Source organism: Emydura macquarii, unplaced genomic scaffold, assembly GCF_026122565.2.
Source record: "Emydura macquarii macquarii isolate MOO-44397 ecotype Brisbane River unplaced genomic scaffold, CSIRO-AGI_Emac_v2 contig_318, whole genome shotgun sequence".
In the NCBI taxonomy this organism is placed as follows: domain Eukaryota; kingdom Metazoa; phylum Chordata; order Testudines; family Chelidae; genus Emydura; species Emydura macquarii.
The window spans coordinates 10,895,955-10,918,592 of record NW_027130455.1 but is presented as its reverse complement, the minus strand read 5'-3'; the positions used below and the strand labels follow the sequence as shown (position 1 = coordinate 10,918,592).

The 22,638-nt window shown below is 41.8% G+C and overlaps 1 protein-coding gene across 1 annotated transcript in view; it reads left to right on the top strand.

Moving 5' to 3' along the window:
* The window catches only part of TYR (tyrosinase), a 74,032-nt gene that overhangs the window by 5,278 nt on the left and 46,116 nt on the right, over positions 1 to 22,638 (top strand). The window contains exon 2 of the mRNA XM_067567423.1: positions 8,862 to 9,078. Coding sequence (XP_067423524.1) covers positions 8,862 to 9,078 — 217 coding nt within the window. The remainder of the gene's footprint in view (positions 1 to 8,861; positions 9,079 to 22,638) is intronic.

The window sequence follows — 22,638 nt, the reverse complement described above, 5'->3', positions numbered from 1 at the left end:
AGCAAAAAAAATTCTCACATCTCATCTCGCATATTTGCACAGGGCTGGCTGCTTATTTGGCTATTGTGACTGAAACCAGGACAGGAAGCATGCTTAGAGCACTAGCCTAGGGATACATCTTCACAGCATTTTGGTGTGAGCAGGAGCAGCCCGGTTCAACAGAGTTGGGCTAGCAGGGCTCACGTTAGTGCTCTAAAAATGGCTGTATAGACAGCATTTTGAAGTTGTGGATCAGACCGTCAAACCAATCCCATTCCCTAGTCTTCAGTCATAGGTACCCATATCTCAGAAACTGCTTATACATCTGTATGCAACTTTCAACACTGTAAATTTAAAGACAATATCTGTTGCACAGGTTCATTTTCAAGAGAAAAAATAAAACCCTGACACAGCTGTTTGCGAGCATATAGCTGTCAATCAGGTGGGCAACAAGATTAGTCTCCTTACTGTCTACTTCCAGAGATTTTAAGTCTGAAACATGCTGTGTTACAGAGAGATTAGAATCTACATGCCAAGCAGAAATGAATCTACATGCTGTGTTCCATGGAGATTTAGGACCTATGTGCCACAGAGAAATGAATAGAAAGAAAGTCCCCGAACAAGAAGAGTGGGCCAGATTCTCACATCAGTTATACTGCTGTAAAACCAAAGTAATTCCACTAACTTCATTCACTGGATTTATTTTGGATTTACATTGGTGTAACTGGAAGCAGTGTTTGGCCCGTGGTTGCTAGTTTGTTCCCCACAGATGAAGCGGCAGCTGTAAAGAATGGCTTGGTAAAAAAATAATAAACCTCAAAGACAGAAACGATCAGAAATTTAGAAATTCCCGGGTAAGGCTTTTCATCAGTGCTAATCCACATTAATAATTCACCAAAAAAGAACCTGCCCTGTAGTGGCCGGGTCGGTGGGGTCAGTGGGTGGCCACACCAAAGAGGCATGGCCCGGAGCCAGGCAAGCCGCACAATTTTAGTCCCTGACAAACCAAAAGGGAAATACCAGCAAGACTGAACACAGCTTTCAGCAGTGATTCACAATAATATCCACTCCATGCTAGCAAACCCCAGCTCTGTTCTGAGGGTTTAATTGGGAGGTGAGAGGTCCTCAGGCCTTGGGCTGTCCCTTTGCCTAGGGAGGAATTTCAACCAGAGTTCACTGAACATGGAGAACATACGTTATAGAGGTTGGGTTTGCTTCAGTCTTGTCACCTCTCAATTACCTCATCTTCTTACCAACTCAGCTCTAGAGCTCCTTTAGTCTATGCAGATACAGTAGGGGTCAGACATTCATACACTGAAGGTAATTTATCACCTTATACCTTGGTAGAGCTGGCTCTTAGAATCTCTTTAAAATTTTACTTTTAAAATTTTCTTTTATTCAGTCTATTTGCTAATCTATCTTTTCAGTCCCACAAATGTTTAAGAGCATATGAAGAGCTCTTTCACTCAGGTATAAATATGCATAATGTCTATCAAAGTTCCTTGGTTTGTTTTAAAGACAATACATTTTAAAGTTATCCTATTAGAACAGTAGCTCCAAAGTTCGGCTTGTTCTATTACACAATAGCTCAGGATTTTTCTCGCATCTCCCTATGTTTGGTGAGTGAGTTGCATTTGGACGCCACCTAACGAAGGCCAGATTGTGACAGGCCCTAATGCAGCCATGTAGCGTCATACACCTGGGCAGCCTCCATGCATCTTTATTTCAGGTGTGAGGTGACAGCAAGGGCTGCATGCCCACTACCACTCCCAAGCGAGAAGGTGGAGATGTCCAGAGAGGAGCAGGGACTGGATGGAGTCTTGGCTCTCTCCACTCAGTATGCTGGCCAGTGGAGCAGAAGGGAGGTGCTGCAATATACACCTAGCAAAGAGGTGGTGTGAATTATTATCCCCTGGGAGCAAGGCAGGAATAGTGAAAGATTTGTAAGGCTGAGCTATGCACCACCTTCTAATGAAAGCCATGAGCACAAGCTCAATCTAGTCCTTAGTTTATCCTCCCTTTAATGTGTAGATCGGTATATATTTGAGCAGCTTCCCACGTATTTGAGAAAATATTTATCACATTTAACATAAAATCTTTGGCTCGATGTTTGTAAGCCAGGCATGTCACTGTTCTCATTGATTTAACCTTAAGGAATTATTACAAATAATGCCGGCATTAAAAAATGAAATATTTGCAGTTAAGAACATAAGCAATTGACAGAAGTTTACCACAAGATGGAGGAAAGTCTAAGGCTCCAGTCCTGCAACTCACTCCACATGGATGTCAGGGTCTGTCTGCACAGAGACAACTGCAAAATTGGAACTTAAGGGTTGAGGGTAAAAAACCAACAGCTTTAAAGAAAGGTGGGAGTCACAGTAAATGCTACCGAACATTTATAAACCTTTCCTGACTTTAATATTCAGATTGGAAGTGTGGGGAGTCAGACCCTACTTTTTCTTGGGGCCAGACCCTCAGCTGGTGCAAACTGGAAAAGTTCACTGAATTGTGCTGAGAGATGATAGGAAGCACTCTACCCATTTGCAGATCACAAGAAGTTTTATTGGTCCTAGAAAACCCAGGAATGTTCCTAAATATTCTTGAGTGCCATCTACTGGCATTTTATTAACTATTTATATAAATACAGCTATAGGACACATGCAGAACAACTTCAATGGAGCTGCACTGATTTACTCTAGCGGAATTTTAGGCCCTTAGAATGTTTGCATATCCCAGGCCATAGAACATCACCAACCATTTCTGCGTCGGGCCCATAACTTTGGTTCGAGCTAGTGCAAACCATTTTTAAAAAGACACCCGTTCTAATTTTATGGCCAGATTGTCTGATTTGTGGCTCAAAACAGATAGCAGAAAGTCACAGATACTCATTTTCACTCCCTTTTCTTAAATCAGCAGTTCTTGACCCGGAGATACTTGATTTCTCTTAAGCATCCCACCCCTGCATATAAGAAGCCAGCCAGTTAATGACAGCTAGATTGAGAGGCAGATGGAAATACTTGGGACTTTATCTATTTATAGAATGAACAATGATGGAAATCCCAATGTATAAGAGTGTCCTATATTTATTTATTTATTTGTTTCTCTCTCACCCGCTAGGTTGTGATTCTAAAAGCTGCTCTATGCAGGCAGGCTCCTGCAGAGTCTTACGGACTTCAGTGAGGTTCCAGCCAGGTGTTGGGATGAACCCCACTGCAGGGCAACATATGCCTGTCTCGAACAGCAGCCCTAGGAGTTCTAATACACTAGGCCCAACTGAAGTTAATGGGGTGACATAAATTCCCATAATTCTTCAGAATCAGACTGGGGAAAAGAATGGTCTCGTGGGTTAAAGGATCTGATTGGGACTTGAGGAATCTGAGTTGTATTCCCTGATCAACCACAGACTTTCTGTTCAATTTTGAGCAAGTCACTTAATCTTTCCACGGCTCAGTAAAATGAGAATACTGCAATTTCCTTTCTCCTACCTTTTGCCTGTCATGTCTATTTATATAGGAAGCTCTTTGGAATAAGGACTGTCTCTTAGTAGGTGTTTCTACAGGGTCTTGTACAATGGGGCCCCATATTGGTTGGGGCTTCCAGGCTTTACTATAATACTAATAATAATCTGTAAAAATTGTACACTTTGCTATTAGGACTCCTGCATGTCTGCCTGTCTCTTAGTGAGAAGTGGTGCACAAGCTAAGATCAGCCTTGAGTTTGCTCGCCCAGAATATGCAGTCCTGACCTTCAACGCTGAAGGCCTGACACTTGTTTCATCTCCATTCTTTTTCACTCATTTTATTGCATTATATTTACTATTGACTTTTATACAGAGAGTAGAAGCTAGATCCAAGAACCTGTGGGCTAGATTCTCAACTGACGTAACTCAATGGAGCAACCTGTCATAAAACACAAAAAACAAAGACCCACCCCAACCTTAAAAGAATATTATTTAGTTGTGAAGTCAAGCAGTCAAAAGTAGGAGATACTTATTTTACCGTTGTCTGCATAACCTTCATTCTGACCCCTTGTGCATCCATCTTGTGAAGTGAATAAGACAGGGAACCTGTGCAAAATATATATATGTATGTGATCATGTAATTAAAAATGGTGTCTCCCCTTGTGGCATGTGCATTATGATAATTAAGATTGAAAGGGCAATGGTAAATTTGGCATTTCCTACCTTTACCACTTAAATAGTATTCTTGTCTTTGCCACCTAAATAATATTCTTTTAACTTAGATGGTTTTTAAAAATTTAATAAACAACTTCTGTACCAGATGACTCAAGGATAGGTTGTCACGTGATAGGTAATGTGAGGACCTAATTATCCAGTTGTTGGCTCAGGTCATCAGTGTAACCCTTCTACCAGACAGAGTTGGCAGCAGCAAGGGCCGGGTTCTATATCTAGGGGTCCCTGTCAATGATACAACACCAAACAGGCTCGAGCCCCCACCCAGTCACCTGGGAAATCACCCACTATCCTCTGGGCGCACCAAAGGGTAATACTTCCCCTCTCGCAAGCACAGAGTCTGAGTGTAGAAAGGAAACCTTTTAGTAACAGAAGGGAAGTAACACAGCACTGGTTTGGGAAACAGTGCAAACAGAATTCATGAACTCAATGAGTCAAACCCACCCCAGAGTACGGGGCGTGTCCTTCGCCTCTCCCTTCTTGCTTTCCGCTGTACTGACCATCGTAGTTGCAATGTCCACCTCTCGGTTGAGGGCTCAGTCAGCCCCCCTCTGCAAGCTCTGCCAGATGTAGGCTTGACCAGGCCTCCTCGGCTGATGTCTCCCGCCACCTCTGGGCCTCACCGAGTCCCCGCTGCCGTCTGCCAGTGCCAGCCACTCCTGGCTCCCGCATCTGCTGGCCCCCTCTATCTACAGATGCTAACCGATCCTGGCATCTGCTGGCACTGATAGCTCCTGGCTCCCGCTGTCTGCTGACGCTGACTGATCCCACCATCCGCTGGCATTGACCGCTGTTGTTCCTGCCATCTACTGGTGCCAAATGATCCCACCATCTCAGGTGCTACCCACTGCTGGCACCTCTCTAGTGGTTGTCAGTGGTCCCTAGTCTCTCTAGTGATTCAGCTCTTAGTGAATTTCAGCTCATGGGGAAACCTTCTGCTGGCACAGAAGCAATGTCCCTGTTTTTAACAAAACAAAAGACTCCAAGAGGAATAATTAATTCTACCATTCAACAGTAGGAAGAGATCATCAACCCATGCCTGAGGATAGCCCTTTGCCATGGCTAGTGCAATCTCAATAGGAGACTTCTCCCTCTTCCCTCTCCTTGCAATGCTGAAACATCTGTCTGCCACCCTTTTTGGGCTCTGTTTGGGTGAGAGTGATTTTTTTTATCAGAACAAGGTAAACACAGATTTGATGCCATTTGTTCATACAATCAAAGGACAACATTTCATTACCCCTGCAGTTAACACAAAAGTGACTTGTAACACAATACCAGACACATTGACCATTTCCCATTATGCTCAACACCTAATGTGCTTATGCAATATGTACTCATGCAAAGACAAAGCCCATGCAAATAACATACCCCCCTTTCAGTTGCTGAGCAGGGAGAGTGTCACTCAGACACTCAGACCTTGCTTACATCAACAATAGCTGAGGAACACACAGTGCAACTTCAGGAGCTTTTAAGCCCCTATTCCTTTTTCATTGTCATAGATTTCATAGGGTTTGAGGCCAGAAGGGACCATTACATCATCTAGTCTGACCACCTGCACACCATTACATTCTCCCCAGACCTGGGCCGGCTGAGTATCAGGTAGGTTCCTGACATGAGTTAGAATAGTCTCAGGTTTGTCCTAACTTGTGTTAGTTGTGAGTGGCTCCACATGACCAATATGAAGCCAAGTTACCAGGAAGCATGGACACATCTCTTTTCCTCCCCATGTGACCTCTCTTATGCAAACTGTTGAGGTGGGGAAGAGATAGGAGCTGCTATGACAGCTCTAACAATGAGAGTTCTGTGGCACTTTAAAGACTAACAAATTTAATTTTTGGCATAAGCTTTAGTGAGACTCAGCTAATTTGTTAGTCTTTAAAGTGCCACAGAACTCTCGTTGTTTTTGCTGTACACAGACTAACACGGCTACCCCTCTGGAACTGTTCTATATGACAGCTCTCTATCACCAGAAAATCCCTTGTATTTGTCAATGATTGTCCGGGGCCAGTTTTAAAGCAATTATACATTGGTGATAAGGCACAAACCAGCTGCACTTAGGTGGATTACGCAGAGCTGAAATTTAACCTTTAAAAAAAAATCATGCTGTAGTAGGACAATATTTAGTATATACCTATCTAAGTTCATTATATGGCCCCATTGCCATAGTATTTGAGTGCATGTCAGTCTTCAAAGTATTTATCATCACAACATTCCTGCGAGACAGGAAAGTGGAATTATCTCCATCTATCAGACACGGAAGTGAAGCACACAGAGACTAAGCAACTTGCTCATATTCACACAGGTAGTCTGTGGTGGAACGTAAAACAGAGATCATTTAAGAAAACAAGCCAGTATGTCCTTTTCCTTGTTTGTGCCAAGGCTCAGCTATGCTTACTCAATGGGACAACTTGCAGTTTAAGGTACTATTCAGTGTCCTGGGTTACAGAATCAGGTCCCAAGTACAGATGCCCCCAAACATATGTTCCAAACACCAGACTGGTTATCTCCATCCATTTCTTAGGAAATAAAAGCCAGATTTCTGCAGTGACACCCTTGTAGCCCTACTGACATCAAAGGGTCAGATTCGCTGCTCCCATGAACAGGTTCAACTCCATTCATGTCTGTGGGGTTGTGACTCCTTACATTAGTAGTAGTGAATTTGGCCCAGACACATTGCATGTGAGGATGTGAGGAAGATTCTCACACCTGAGCCATTCTTTTTAGGTGACAAATCTAAGGAACTGTCCCAGACTGAGGTATCATTAGAGGAAGTTTTGAAAAAAAATGATACATTTAACCATGAGGAGTCACCGGGATCAGCTGCTATTAATCCAAGAGTCTGAAGGAACTCACATATGAAATTGCAGAACTACTAATTGTGGTATGTAACCTGTCCTTTAAATCAGCTTCTGTACCAGATGACTCAAGGATAGGTAATGTGATGCCTATTTTTTAAAAAGTGCTCCAGGGGCAATCCTGGCAGTTACAGATCAGTAAGCCTAACTTCAGTACCAGGTAAACTGGTTGAAACTATAGTAAAGAACAGAATTATCAGACACATAGATGAATACGATTTGCTGGGGAAGAGTCAACATGGCTTTTGTAAAGGGAAATCATGCCTCACCAATCTATAAGAATTATTTGAGGGGGTCAACAAAAATGTGGACAAGGGTGATCCAGTCAAGTTGTGTACTTAGACTTTCAGAAAACCTTTGACAAAGTTCCTCACCTAAGGCTCTTAAGCAAAGTAAGCAGTCATGGGATAAGAGGGGAGGTCCTCTCATGGATCAGTAACTGGTTACAAGATAGGAAACAAATGATCTGGAAAAAGGGGTAAACAGTGAGGTGAGAAAATTTGCAGATGATACAAAATTATTTAAAATAGTTAAATCCAGAGTTGCAAAGATATCTCACAAAACTGAGTGACTGGGCAACAAAATGGCAAATGAAATTCAATGATGATAAATGCGAAGTAATGCACATTGGAAAGCATAATCCCCACTGTACATACAAAATGAGGGGGTCTAAATTAGCCGTTACCATTCATGAAAGAGATTTTGGAGTCATCCATAGTTCTCTGAAAACATCTACTCAATGGGCAGCAGCAGTCAAGAAAGCTAACAGAATGTTAGGAACCATTAAGAAAGGGATAGACAATAAGAAAGAAAATATCATAATGCCTGTATATAAATCCATGAAACACCAATATCTTGAATACTGCATGTAGATCAGGTCACACCATCTCAAAAAGATATATTAGAATTGGAAAAAGTACAGAGAAGGACGACAAAAATGATTAGGGGTATGGAACAGCTTCCATATGAGGAGAGATTAAAAAGACTGGGAGTTTTCAGCTTGGAAAAGAGATGACAGACAGGATATATAAAATGTGTAAAATCTTGACTGATTTAAAAACATGAATAAAGAAATGTTATTTAGTCATTCACATAACATAAAAAATGGGAATCACCTAATGAAATTAATAGGTAACAGATTTAAAACAAATAAAAGGAAGTACTTCTTCACACAACATATAGTCAACGTGGAACTCATTGCCAGGGGATGTTGCGTAGGTCATAAGTCTAACTGGGTTCAAAAAAGAACTAGATAAGTTCATAGAGGATATGTCCATCATTGGCTATTAGCCAGGATGGAGGATGGTCAGAGATGCAACCATGCTCTGAGTGTCCCTAGCCTCTGTTTGCCAGAAGCTGGGAGTGGACGATAGAGGATTGATCACTAGATAATTACCTGTTTCTGTTCATTCCCTCTGAGGCACTAGATTGGCCACTGTTGGAAGACAGGATACTGGGCTAGATGGACCATTGGTCTGACCCAGTATGGACTTTATGTTCTTATGTTGTTAATAAGGGCTGAATTCATCCCTAGCCCAAGTGGCATGGACATGTGTATTTCGTATGGGAAAAATACATAATTTCAAAAGGTTAAGTGTGTGCCATTTTTCAATGTCACATATGCTTATCATATGAAAGGGGGCCACTTACATATACGTTTTCAGAATGTAGCTTGAAATTAATACAGACATCAACAATTATATGCAAGTTATTGTAAATGCATTTTCTGCACTGCTTTTTATAGGTCAAAGAACTTATTCTCAAAAGTAAACCATTGTTTGCTGTTATCTTTTTGTAACAAAGACAACTGTGCTGATGGAAAATATTTTACACAGATAATTTGCAGCCTATCAGAAGAGTACAACAGCCGGCAGACTTTATGCAATGCCACCAATGAAGGCCCTATACTTCGAAACCCCGGGAACCACGATAAAACGAGGACGCCTAGGCTCCCATCTTCAGCCGAGGTTGAATTTTGTCTAACGTTGACTCAGTACGAATCTGGATCCATGGATAAACTGGCCAATTTCAGCTTCAGAAACACTTTAGAAGGTAACACGTTTTATTCTACCATGGCATTTTCATTCATAGAATGGTCCTTTCCAGGGATGCAAAATAATACTGTTTCCAAGATGGAAGTTTATATTTAAGTAGAGCCCTCTAAACCTTGGGCAGATTGGATGGATCTCATGGGGTAGAAATGATAATATACCTGATGTCACAGTTTCTCCTAGAAGTCTCTAAGAGTATGCAGACACAGAAGCTGGGAGATCTGTGATGTACATGCACTAACTCTGCTCAAGCTAGTGCCTGCCACTGGGGCCACCGTACTATTTTTACTGTGCTAGCTCGAGAACCTGCACTGGGAATCACACCTCCCTGCGGCTGTGCAGACAGGTCCTCATGAGTTACATCTACACTGAAAAGAAAAACCTGCAGCGGCGAGTCTCAGAGCCTGGGTCAATTGGCTCAGGCTCATGGGGTTTGGGCTGAGGGGCTAAATATAGCATTTTAGATGTTTCAGAGGAGCCTGGGCTTTGAAAGTTGGCCAGGGGGTAGGGTCTCTGAGCAGGAATGTTCACAGTGCCATTTTGAGCCCTTCTGCCCAAGCCCCGCAAACCCAAATCAATTGACCTGGGTGCTAAGACTCAGTGGCATGGGTTTTTCTTTGCAGTGTAGACATACCCATAGTTAGAGATTAGTTTAAGCCTTGAAACATGAGATTTAATATCCCTTCCAAAAACGCACGTTACTGGAAAAGTGTGACTTCTCCTCATATGCAAATGTGGTATAGTAAAATACAGAAAGGCTTTTACACCAAGTAAGTACACAAGAGAAGCGCCAAAAAGAGGATAGGTAGGCAGAAATTTGGTCACCCTTTTTAGTGTACTCAGAGAAGGGATATAAAAGGGTAACCGTTTAACCGTTTAAACAGGAATCAGCTGTTTAAATATTTTAAGCAGCTGATTACCATTTAAACTCGGGGGAGGAAGGGAGCAGGCAGCTGGGCTGACTCCCCTCCAGCCAGAGCAGCTGGGCAGCTCTTGCTGGCGGGGAAACGCAGAGCCCATCACGGGGGGCTAACCGTAGCTGGGCTTGGCTCGGCTCAACTCAAATCCCCACAAGTGAGAGCTGCCCAGCATGCTCGCCCACCCCCCCAGCATTTAACAGTTTAAACGGTCTATTTTTACAACGTTTAAATGGATTTTAAATTAAATTAATTTTTACATCCCTAGCTCAGAGGAGGAAAGCTCCTCCGTCAGCAAGTCAAAATCTTTAGCCAGGTTCTTTGCATATTAACCTGATCCTGTGTAAGTTATAAGAAATACAAGATGTAGTTCGTTAACGTATTGTAACTTTGCCTTAATAAAAAGTTTCAGAAGGTACCATTAACTATAACTCTGGATATTCTTCTTAGCCATATAGTTCCAGTCCCTTTTTAAATCTTGCTATGTTGCTAATGATGCTGAAAGATTATTTCTATTTATAAAATGTGTTTATTAACTGCTTCAGTGCGGCCTCATGTGCCAGGGCCTGGGGCAAGATATGATTCCACTGATGTCTCATATAGTTGGCAGGTATGTAACCTTCTCATAGAACATGGACACATCAAAGGGCCACAACCATATTCCACCACAACACTGAAGTTGCAGGGAGGACCAGCAGTTGAAGCCTTTGATTTATGCATTATTATTATTAGTAGTAGTAGTATTCTCAGTGTAATGGTGGGTGCCATAAAACACTTTATCACCTTCATCACCTAACACTTTATCGCCTAAGGTGAAATATTTTCAGATCAGAATTATGGGCCAAAGTGTCCTCTCACACAGGTGAAAAATTGGAAGTCACACCATTGAAGCCACAAGAGATTTCAGGCACCGATTAACCCCAGTCTTGGAAGTTGTTGGTGTTTGATGCACTGGAAAATGGGGAGCCAGTGGAGTTTTTGGAAAGAGGGAAGTGATATGGTTGGAGAGACAAAACAGGGAGCCAGGAAGACGGATTTTTGCAGGTGTGTTTTGAATGGATTTAAGTACTGTGGAGGAAGGGGGAGATGACATTTCTTAAGGCCAGAAAGGAGAAGACCAAAGCAGTCAAAACATGAAATTATTAGTGGCCTAAGTCAGAGTTTTAGTAGTATGGACAAAGAGGAAGGGCTGGATCTTGGAGGTGTTGCACAAGAAAAGGCAGCAAGACTTGGACACAGCCTGGATGTGTGGGTCTACAGAGAGAGAAGTCAAAAAAGACACCCAGATTACAGGCTCAAATGACAGGTAGGAAGAAGGTGTTGTCCCTGTTTACTGAGAATGGAAGGAGTGTGACGGGCTTTGGAGGAAAAAAAAATAAAGAGCTGAGTTTTTCGAATGCTGAGCTTAAATTAATGTCTGGTTGTCAGAAAGACAAGCAATGAATGATATAGCATTGACATTATGATTCATATTACAATTAGAATTTATTTTTGCATAGTATCTTCATGCAAGAAAAATCACAAAATTACTTTAAGGACTATCCCAGAATATATATACTATTTCAAAGGTAAATTAAAAGGCTGTAGCACAGATGTCCAACAAAATTGCACAATAATCAAGAAAGCTCTTAAAACCTACAGAACTTGAATAGGTCAGCAAGACCAGTTTTAATTCTTATTTTGCAGTCTGCTCAAATAGAAATCAATGTTTTGTCTGATTAATCCATTGAACTCTTTCTCCAATGCTGTGTCTTTGTCACTTTAATTTCATGGCTACTGCGCACAGTCACAGCAGCTTGTGTTGAGACTTGTTAATATCATAGCGTGTGCTCCCAAAAGCACGATAAATGGGTTATTGCTTTAATTTGGATTGTGCTACAGCTGAAAGGACTTTGAGGCATATTTTATAATATATACAGCAAATTCACTGTGCTTTATAATAACCTCTCAGAAGTTCAACACTGATATCTTTTTTCCAAGCCAACATCTATTCCCCCCCCCCCACACACACACACACACACACACACACACACATACATACACATGCAAATTTAAAAGAATCATAGAAAGTCATTGAATGATGGCTGCTGGCAGTATATTAACTGGGGTTTGGCTAGTCCAGAATTAAATGGTTCCAGTGAAGGAGTTTCCACTATATTCCAAGGGAGAATGTCTACCCTTGCCGCCAAATTAGGCAAATATTATAGGTATCTCCCATTGACTTCCTAACTTCTGCTTACTGCAGTGTCTTCAGTTTGCTGCGCCGATAGGAAATGCCCTCCCGCTGACGCAGCGTTACTCCACCTGGTGGAGGTGGATTAGTAGCATCCATTTCTGGGTTGATTGAGTGAGTCTCCACTTTCACTCAATCGATCTGGATAAATCAATCTGATGGCAGCGAATTTGCCGCCATCAGTATAGACCAGTATTTCCCAACCTGTGGCCTGGGGGCCAAAAGTGGCCCACGGGAGCTTTCAGAGTGGCCTACAGCTGCCCTCCCGCTAGCTGCAGAAGGGAGCCACTGCTTAAGGAACCAGGCAGAGCATATTTTTGTGGGGCTAAAAGACCTGTGCAGGTTCCTTGCTGCAGCCAAGGGGATGGGAGATCAGCACTCCCCTCTCCCTGGCTGTAGCAGGGAGCACGGCAAAGTGCTCCGCCTGGGTCCTAGGTGCTGGGGTCCCTGCTGGAGCCAGAGGGAAGGGAGATGAGTGTTCCCCTCCCCCAGCTCCAGCAGAAAGCAAAGCACTCTGCCTGGGTCCTTTGGCACTGGGGTCCCTGCTGGAGCCAGAGAACAGGAAGCACTGATCTCCCATGCCCCCAGCTACAGAAGGGAGCCACTGCCTAAGAACCCAGGTGGAGCGCATGGGCTATGGGACATGTATGGTTTCCCTGCTGCAGCCAGGGAGATGGGAGATCAGCTAGGAAGCAGCCTCCTCACTGAACTCCTTCTGTCTGGCTGCAGTGGGGGAAGGGGCCTCCTAGTGGTCCTCAAGCCAAAAAAGTTGGGAACCACTGGTGTAGACATAGCTGGAATTGTGCAGAGGGCTCCCCCTCCTCATCAGCTCTGCAGCGATTACACAAAGAAAGCAATACAACCCACTTCTGCAGGCACCCCTTTGTCTGTTCTGGGGGTCCTCCTTTAAGACAGCAGTCATGGCGACCGGAAGCACTTGTAGCAAAGTCTGAATGGAGCCACCCTGCTAGGGAGCAGGTGTGGAGAAGGGTGAACAGGGGCAGGCATGACCAGAGGCACAGGATAATTCCCCCCTTTCCCTTTTACCCCACAAGCTCCTCAAAGACCAAGGATCTGGGGATTCTGGGGTTAGATCCCCCTCTACATTCCATGAAGCAAAATTCTTCATCCCAGTCTCCTGAAAATGACTGGAAAACCTCTGCCGGGAGATGAGAGTCTTCCTTCCCTGCACCACCACCATGTGCATTTCCATGGGAGGAGATGCTCTGAGCCACTACTGTGACATATTTCCTAATGTTCTGCTTTTCCTGAGTTTCATTTCATCACTCTTGGTGGGAGTGTATCTCCCCAGGGAACAGCTTAAACCATTCCTCTCCATTCAGATACTTGTATGCAACACTCTTCTCAGTTTGGCTTTCAGCTACCCCAGTGTGAATATGGAATAGCTCCTTTGTCCTAGCTCCATTGCACAATAGAAAGACCCTGGTGGTGAATGACCTCATGCTGACTTCACACAGGTGCCCCCATCTCTGATGTTCCACAAGATTTCTTGGTCACATGAACACCCTATGCACTGATACTAGGATTTAGTTCCCTGTAAAATCATCTAGCGGAATGAATACATAACTTTACCCTGGACCCACAAACCTATCTCCTGGTACTAGTGGGGCATTGAAAATTAATGTGAACAAACAATACTTGTATTACAGTACTGCCTAGAGGTCTCAACAGAGCTTGAGACTCCATTGTGCTAGGTGCTGTACAAACACATAAGAAATATTCTTACAATCTAAATAGACAAAACAGACAAAGGATCTGAAGAGGGGAAAGAAAGACCGAGAGATGAAGTGATATGCCTAAGGTCATATAGTAGATCAGGGGCAGAGCTGAGACTTGAACCCTGGTCTCCAGCCAGCACACTACAGCCTGGATTTAAACCCTTAATGGGAAGAGCAGTTACAGATGGGCATTTGGATACTTCATGATATAGCACTGAGTTCACTGGCACAAGCCCTTCTTAGCATAACAGTTTGATACTTCCATGTATACTGTCAACGCATCACTAAGTTTGCTTGGAACAATGGACTAGATGCTTGGTGTTAACAATAATACCATGAAAAACTGAACAAATAACGATAAGGGACTAGGTCAATACAAGAACCATAATTGCATTCGCATGACACCTGGTCCCAAACCCACTGACCTGATACAATGTCAATTTCCAGAGAGTTTGTCAGCTGTTTTTTTTCTGAGTTAAACAGAAAGAAAAAAAAACAATTAATAGCAAAATATAAGACCAGATTTTCAGAGCAGCATATACAGGTTCTGTTCAGCAAAAAGGATGCACACCCTTTATATGTGTATAAGGCTATTGCATACATTTTTGCACGCTGCAAATTTCCAGAATTCCTTAAGGGACTTTGACTCTAATAGAAGTGTAATCTATTCATTCCCTCCAGTTCTAAGCCACCAGACCTGATTATCCTATTATACTAGTTGTACAGTGGTGTAAATTAAATGGAGTCACTCATGATTTACACTCTTGGTGTAAATGAATACAGAATCCTGCCAATAACCTTTTGTCTATGTGGTTCAAGAAGCTATTTATATTTTTGAAAGAGACAGGATAATGATGTTTCCTCCCATAAGACATAGACACAAAGCCACATGAAGAATGGGAGTCTTGGTGCTTCTTGCTGAGACTTCTTCCTTGAACAATATGTTTGATAGGCATAAATGGTCAGTGCACTAGTTTATGCTCATGCCCATAAGTAAGGCATGTCATTGTGCCCACTCATAAGCTGACTGGTTAATTTTTAGCTGGGTTCAGATGACAAGCTTTAAGTTGCCAGCCTGCATAACACTGCTACTCTTCTTAGGCATATGTATTGTGCCTTTAAGAGCAAAGCATATGTTAGAACAGTGTTTCCCAACCAGTGTGCCGTCAGGCCCGAACAGGTGTGCTGCAGAATTTTTTGAAAAACTACACGCGAGAACAAAAAAACTTCACTTGTATTTTAATGAGTGTCGGAGCCGGATCACATTCTGTACTTTTGCTCTCCAGGATGAAGCCCTTCCAAATATTATATGTGTCACATTCCATTCCCCAAAGCAAGGATAAGAGGGACAAAAAATAAACAAAGATTACACGCCCTGATGAATGCAATGTGTTGCAATGAGTCTTTGATGATGATGCACATGAAAAAAACATACAATTCAAGCCTAACTTTTATTTACACTTGACTTGGGGTAAAAGCCAGAACAAGCCGGACCCAGAATAGCATTATAATAAATTATATTGCCTTTAAAAAGAAGTGGAGAAAGTGACACACACTTGGGAAGCTTATTTTGGGTATGAGTAGAAATGATTAATTATTAATTATCTGTCATCCCAAAATATTATTCTCAAGTATGTGTCACTTTCTCCACTGAGCATGCTTTTGTCCAGTGTTCTTATATTTAGTTTTAATGTTAGTTTCCACTGTTGAGAATCTGGCACAAAACACAGCTCGTGATCTAATGTTAGCCACCCTGATTGTTTTCATTTGAACCCTACTAGACTAGTTCTGGATTGGCTCATGAATAATCATGAGACAAAATTAAGAGTGGCCCATGATAGCATTACGCTCATCTAAGCCTGACATTACAGGAGTCATGTGATGGTCAGGGTGTTTTCTAAATCTTACAAATCTCAAAAGTTACAATGGTGAATTTAAAATTTATGACCCAAAAATGGACAAATATTGAAAGAAAAAAGATTTTGATGGTTCCACATCTACTTGCATTGATGAACTGAACATAAAACTAAGAAAGTGAAAGTGGTAAACGGACACTTCTGTGACAGCTATCTGCAAAATGGATTTTCGTCTACAGGGAAACAATCTTCTCCCCTTCCACAATGTCTGTGCGGGGAGAAACTCTCAAACCATGCCACGGTGCCAAGTAAGTTAAAACACCACCTTACAAGCAAACATTGCCAAGGACATAACTTTTTTATGCGTTTGAGGGATCAGAATGAAAAGCAAGCGTGATTGATGGTAGACTGTGCAACTGTTTCTTACAAAGTGCTGGAAGGAAGCCATGTGGTCACCAAGCTTCTAGAAAAGGCAAAAAAGCCTTTCTTGTCAGAGTAATCTTAGGTGCACATGCAGTCAAGGAAATTTAAAAAGCTCCCCTTTCAGATAACACGATAAGGGGCTGCATTGGTGACATGTCAGGTGATATTGAGATGGTGCTTGAAGAAAAACTAAAATCAAGCGGAAAATTTGCATTGCAGCTTGATGAATCGACAGGCATCAGTAGCCATGCTCAACTCTTGGCTAATATAAGGTACGTTGATGGAGATAGTATCAAAGAAATGTTTTTGTTTTGCAAAGAACTGCCAGGTCACACAACTGGAAAAGAAATATTCAGTGTGACAACAGCCTACCTTGAGGACGGAAACTTCACTGGAAAAATTGTATCAGTGTTTGCACTGATGGAGCAGCCTCTATGACTGGCAAAGAGAAGGGGTTTATAAGCAATATCAGGGAACAAAACCCAGATGTGTTGGGACCCACTGTTTCCTGCACCATGAAGATCTTTAGTGTTAGATGGAACAGTAGAGATAGTGCACTTAATAAAATCATGGCCCTTAAAATCACACCTTCTCTCCTTGCTGTGTAAGGAAATGGAGCAGGGCACCAGAGTTTACTTTTGCACACTGAAGTGGAAAAGTTCTCTCACACTTGTCTGAGCTGACAGAGGAGACCAAAGTGTTCCTAACTTCAGAGAAATCAATGTACATGGATTTGATTGCTGATGTGGCATGGTGCGGAAAGCTTGCCTTCCTGGCTGATATATTCTGTCACGAGACACACAATTGGGAGATCATGGCTTTTCTTTACCTTGTTTAACTCTGTTTTAGTTCTAATCAAGTCTTACTACTTAGAGTCTAGCCTGTTTCTCATTCTTATGAATTCACAAGACAACACATGGTACCAAAGTGAGGTAGAAGAGAGGACAGGAAAAAAGAGTACTGTGATGAAGAAATCATGGTGGAGATAGAGTAACTAAAAGCCCCCAAGGAGTTGAAATTCTCAGGAAATCCAGCACACTCCTGGAAGAGAGTCAAGCTGGCTTTGGTGAGAAAGAAAACCAGCAGAAAACAGCAATCTTCTTAAACATTTCAAGATTTGAGGAAGGGGATGCTGTTAATAGCATGCAACTAAGACAGACAGGGATGCAATTATGGCACAATTTTGCAGAAATGTGAAGACTATTGCATACCTAAAAAGACTGAAACATTTGAGAGGTAGAAGTTTCACCTTAGAACTCTCCTTCTTTTTGTCTTCTATGAAGAATTCCTAATGGAGCAGAAGCTAATGAGCCAGACCCTGCAACATGGATAGTTGATAGATTCAGTTATAAGGGATCACATTATAATTGAAATCAGATATCCAAAGCTGTAAAAAAGACTATTGGAAGATATGCATCTCATTTTGGATAAAGCAGTAAGATTGTGTCAGGCAGCATAAATCACTCTAAAAAGAGCCCTGGTCTACACTACAAAGTTATGTCAGTATACCTATGACATGGTTATACCAATCTAAACCAAACGTAGACACTGCTATGTCAACAGGCGTGCTTCTCCCGTCGACATAGCTACCATCTCTTGGGGAGGTAGAGCACATATGCCGACGGGAGAACTTCTCCCATCAATGTAGGCAGAATCTTCACAAAGTGCTGCAGTGCTAAGTGTAGACAAGCCCAGAATAAAAATAATGGAAGGAGAACAGGACACTTGCACACTGGATAGAGTGATAAGAGAGAAAATAAAACTGGCAAGCAGTAAGTCAGTATAGAACAAAATGCAGAGAAGCCTGAAAAAATGCAAAGCACAGGAGTTTGCAAGGGACAGCATCAAGGATTGCACAAACACCGACCTCAACAATGCCCAGGTTTTTGTAAGCACTGCAATATTTGTAAGAAATACAATCATTTTGCCAAAGTCTGCAACCAGGATCAACAACAGCAGAAGAAGAAGCTAAGCACTCCTGCTGATGCAGTAATCCAGGAAGAGAGCAGGGAGTTCTGTCTCAGAGCTGTATCTGAAGAGGAAGGAACAAATGAATGGACAATTTCCTTAGAGACTAATGGGACTGTTATAACCTACAAATTGCATACTGGTGCTCACGTATCAATATTGTTTCAGGTAATAGTGTTAAAAGTGTGAAGAAAAAACCGGGAACATAGTGAGCAAACAGGTTAAACTGAAAGCTTATGATGAGGAAGTCATTCCTACTAGACGTGCATGTGTACTAGAAGTGAAAGTAAAAGATCAAATAGAATTGACAAACTTTGTGATAGATAAAGGGAGTAAAGCACCTATCCTTGGGCTGATACAAGGAGGCCCATGGTAGAGGAGATAAGGAACACAGGCACAGAAGAACAGAACAGGATGTTTTTGAGGGCATAGGAAAATTAGCGACTGAATACAGAATTGAACTAACAGAGCCAAATTGTCCTATCATACATGCCCCTAGAAATATTCTTCTAAGTATGAGAAAAAAAGCTCAAAGAAGAACTAGATCATTTAGTAACAACATTTTATTAGGAGAAGAGAAGATCCTGCAGAATGGGCGCACTCAACTATTAATAATAGGGAAAGAAAGATGGAACACTGAGATTATTTCTAGATCCTAAGGAGCTTAATATATATATCACTTACCTACCGAAGACGACATTTTTAGGTGTGGCTGGTGCAAAGTATTTTGCTACTTTAGATGTATCATCTGGATTTTGGCAAATTCCTTTAGATGAGAGGAGCTCCAAATTATGTATTTTTATTACACCATATGTAAAATACTGCTTTCTCAGATTACCGTATGGTCTAAAATCCACTCCAGAAGTCTTTCATAGAAGTGCAGCAAATATTTGATGGAATTCAAGGCACAGAAGTGTATATAAATGACATTCTGATCTGCACAGCACAACAGAGAAACATAATTACAGGCTAAAGGGAGCATTGGACAGGTCTAGAATAGTAAACCTGAAGCTAAATAAATAAAAATATAAACTCAGATTCAGAGAAATTATTTATTTAGGAGACAGATTGACTGAACAAGGAGTTTGTATTGATCCTGGTAGGAGACAAGCTATAACAAATATACCACACTAAGAAAATAGAGAGGGAGTTTCATAGGAATCGTTAATTTTGTTAACTTATTTGGCTGTACAAAACGGCAAACTTCATGAATTCATGCAAAAGCATAGTCAATGGATATGGGATGCTAATCTGGACAGAGAGTTTGGTAAATTAAAACAATGGATTCAGGATTCAGGGGACTCGGGAATTCCCCTGTCTTAAGGTATTTTGACAGCAGGAGGCAGACCAAGTTGTCCACTGATGCCTCCAAAGAAGACAAAGGGCTACATTGCTAGAAAAATATGATGGTCATTGGAGACCGGTGGCATATGCATCCAGGATTCTTACAAAAACTGAACAAGGCTATGACAAAATTGAAAAGGAAGCTTGGTTGTAAAAAATGTCATGTATTAATCTATGGAAGACCAATTGTCACAGAAACAGACCATAAGCCTCTGATATCAATTGCCAAAAAGGGACTACTGGATACTCCACTCAGGCTACGATTATTTTTTCAGCTCCAGTTGTATGATTTAACAACCATACATAAACCAGGAAAAGAGTTGGTGATAACGGACACATTGTCTAGAGCATTTGATAAAAGTGTAGTAGAAAGAGGTGGAGTCAGACATAAAGCATGTCAAACTGATACAAAAGAATGGTCCAGTCTCAGAAAGGACGTGAAGTGAATTTTCTGAGGTTACAACTAACAGTGTGACTTTACTGAAGGTAATTAAGGTTATTACCACAGGGTGGCCAGGACATTGCATACCAAGTCCATATTTCCAGTTCAAAGCAGAACTGCCTGCGATTGATGGCATGTTGTTTAGAGGGGATAAAACAGTCGTGCCTAAGATGGTACAAGCTGACGTGCTCATGAGAGTACATGAAGGACACTTGGGCATGAAGAAATGTAAACACAGAGCCAGAGAGATACTGCATTGGCCATAAATGAAGATAAAGAAAACTGCTGAAATGTGTGAAATGTCAAAACCTAAGCAGGAAAAGTAGCCTATGCTGATAAACAATGAAGAGTTAAAGGCATGATCTAAAGTTGGTGTGGATTTATTTGCATATTCAGGACAAGATTATGTTTTGATTTTGGATTATTATTCTCATTATCCAAAGGTTGTTTTCTTCAAAAATACCACATCAAAACCTGTTATAATGTGCATGAAATCTATATTATCCTGAAGTTATCATGTCTGATAATGATCCACAGTTTGATGGACATGAATTTAAAAAATTAGCCAGAGAGTATGGGTTTAAGTATGTAACTTCAAGTCCTACGTATCCGCAACCCAACAGTCTTAGAGAGACTGATGTGAAAATTGTTAAATGACTTTTGAAAAAGGTCACTGACATAGGTACCAAGCCATATTTGGCTATATTGAAGTATTGAGCAGCACCAGTGAATCATGGGCCGTCGCCTGCAGAGATATTGTTTTGCAGGAAGTTGAGAACAAGACTCCCTAATTTAGTAATAATCCCTAAGGGCAATACTGACTTAGATGTGTATAAGCAATTTAAGTGTAAAAAAGACCTACTGTGACAGAGGGTCCACTCTGTTGGAGCCTCTGAAGCCCAGGGATACTGTGCGGATTCGGGATGGTACTTGCTGGTCACAGAGGATAGTAGTGACTCATGAGTCACCCTATGGTCTGATGAGGTACAGTCTCCTGAAGGAAGTACTTTTCAGAGGACCAGGCGACATCTGCAACAGATTCCTGAAGAAGAGGGGGATAAAGAGGCAGATAATTCACTGACTACTAACAGACAAAGCACTGAGGATCCTTCAGACCAGCAAGCAAAGCAGTTTGCTGATTCAGCTAGTGCAAGGAGTGAAGTGGTTCCTCGCAGATCTAATACACTGCGCAAAGCCCCTGAAAGGCTGATTGAGCACTGCTAACAAAGTTGAGTATGTTACGGTATTTGTAGAGGAACAGTGGGTATGTACATTACATTATTTGGAATTGCTTTTGCTGGAAGGGGAGATGTTAGGAGAATGCACTGTGCCTGAAAGAGCAGAGCATGTTAGAGGGAACTGGATTGGAGCTAGCGAGAACCTGTTGGAAGTGGCTAGTAGCAGCTTCACCAGACACACCGCTAGAAGCGCATAGCTCTCCTTTAGCTTATGTAACTCTGCTTTAATTCTAATAAAGCTTTGTTTCTGCAAGTCCGGCCTGTTTCTCCTTCTTATGAATTCACAAGACAACACAATGTCATCACTTCTGCCACTGCATTATAAGGTACCTTCTGTTACCCTCACAGCTATATGAGAGCTATTGTGCCCAGATGGTTAGGATCTGGTTCTGATCTCATTTACGCAGGTTTTATACCAATATACCATATAGGGTCAGATTCTGATTTCACCTAGTGTAAATCCAGAATAACTCCATTTACTTCAGTGGAGTTTTACATGAGCGGAACTGAAGTCCAGGCTCAAGACCATTGACTTCAGTAGAATGACTCCTAATTTACCCCAATGTCAGATAAGTATCAGACTAATAGTACATTATAATAAAGTTTGTAGTGTGGTCTAGTGGTTAGACTAGAACTGTGGGAACTACGGTTCTAGTTCTAACTCTGTTGCTGGGTGACCTTGAGGAAATCCCTGTACCTCAGCTTCCCCTTTTGTAAAATGGGGATAACGATAGTGACCTCCTTTGTAAAACACTTTGAGATCTACTGAAAAGTGCTATGTAAGATCTAGGCATTATTATTGTTACATGTGGCTACCAACAACATAAGCTGCATTCTATTGGCTAACTTAAAAAGAACACTGTTTAGGCTGACAAATGTATGTTACGGAAGAGTACCAATCATGATACTCATCAAAAACCAAGATCAACATCAGCCAATAGAACCCCTTCCCAAGGAAGCCTAGAGCACAAGCTGTTGACACACTCTGGATGTTCACACACATCCAATGGAAATGAAAAATAACAGGTCAATGGCAGGTTATGCAATGCCCCTTAAAGAAGAGGCAAACTTTTAAAAATCTTTTATGAATGCTGGTTCTGCCTGGGAAACAATCTTGATTATATGGGGCATGCAGGAGTTGCAGGCAGAGTATGGCATATAAATTTGGCTGTTAACCTGATTCACCTGAAACCAAAAAAATGGATCACTGTAGCTGTCCAAGACAGGGATGTGTGCTTTTTTCTAGCTATAATTTGGAGTTGGTAGTGCTGTCATGCTTTTAGCCCTTGCCTATCTGAACATCACTTCTGGCACATGCTTAGTACAAAGGGTGGCCAAATTTGTGAACAATGAGGTGCAAGTTTATGCTACACAATAAGAGACTGTTGCCAAGCCCTGGAG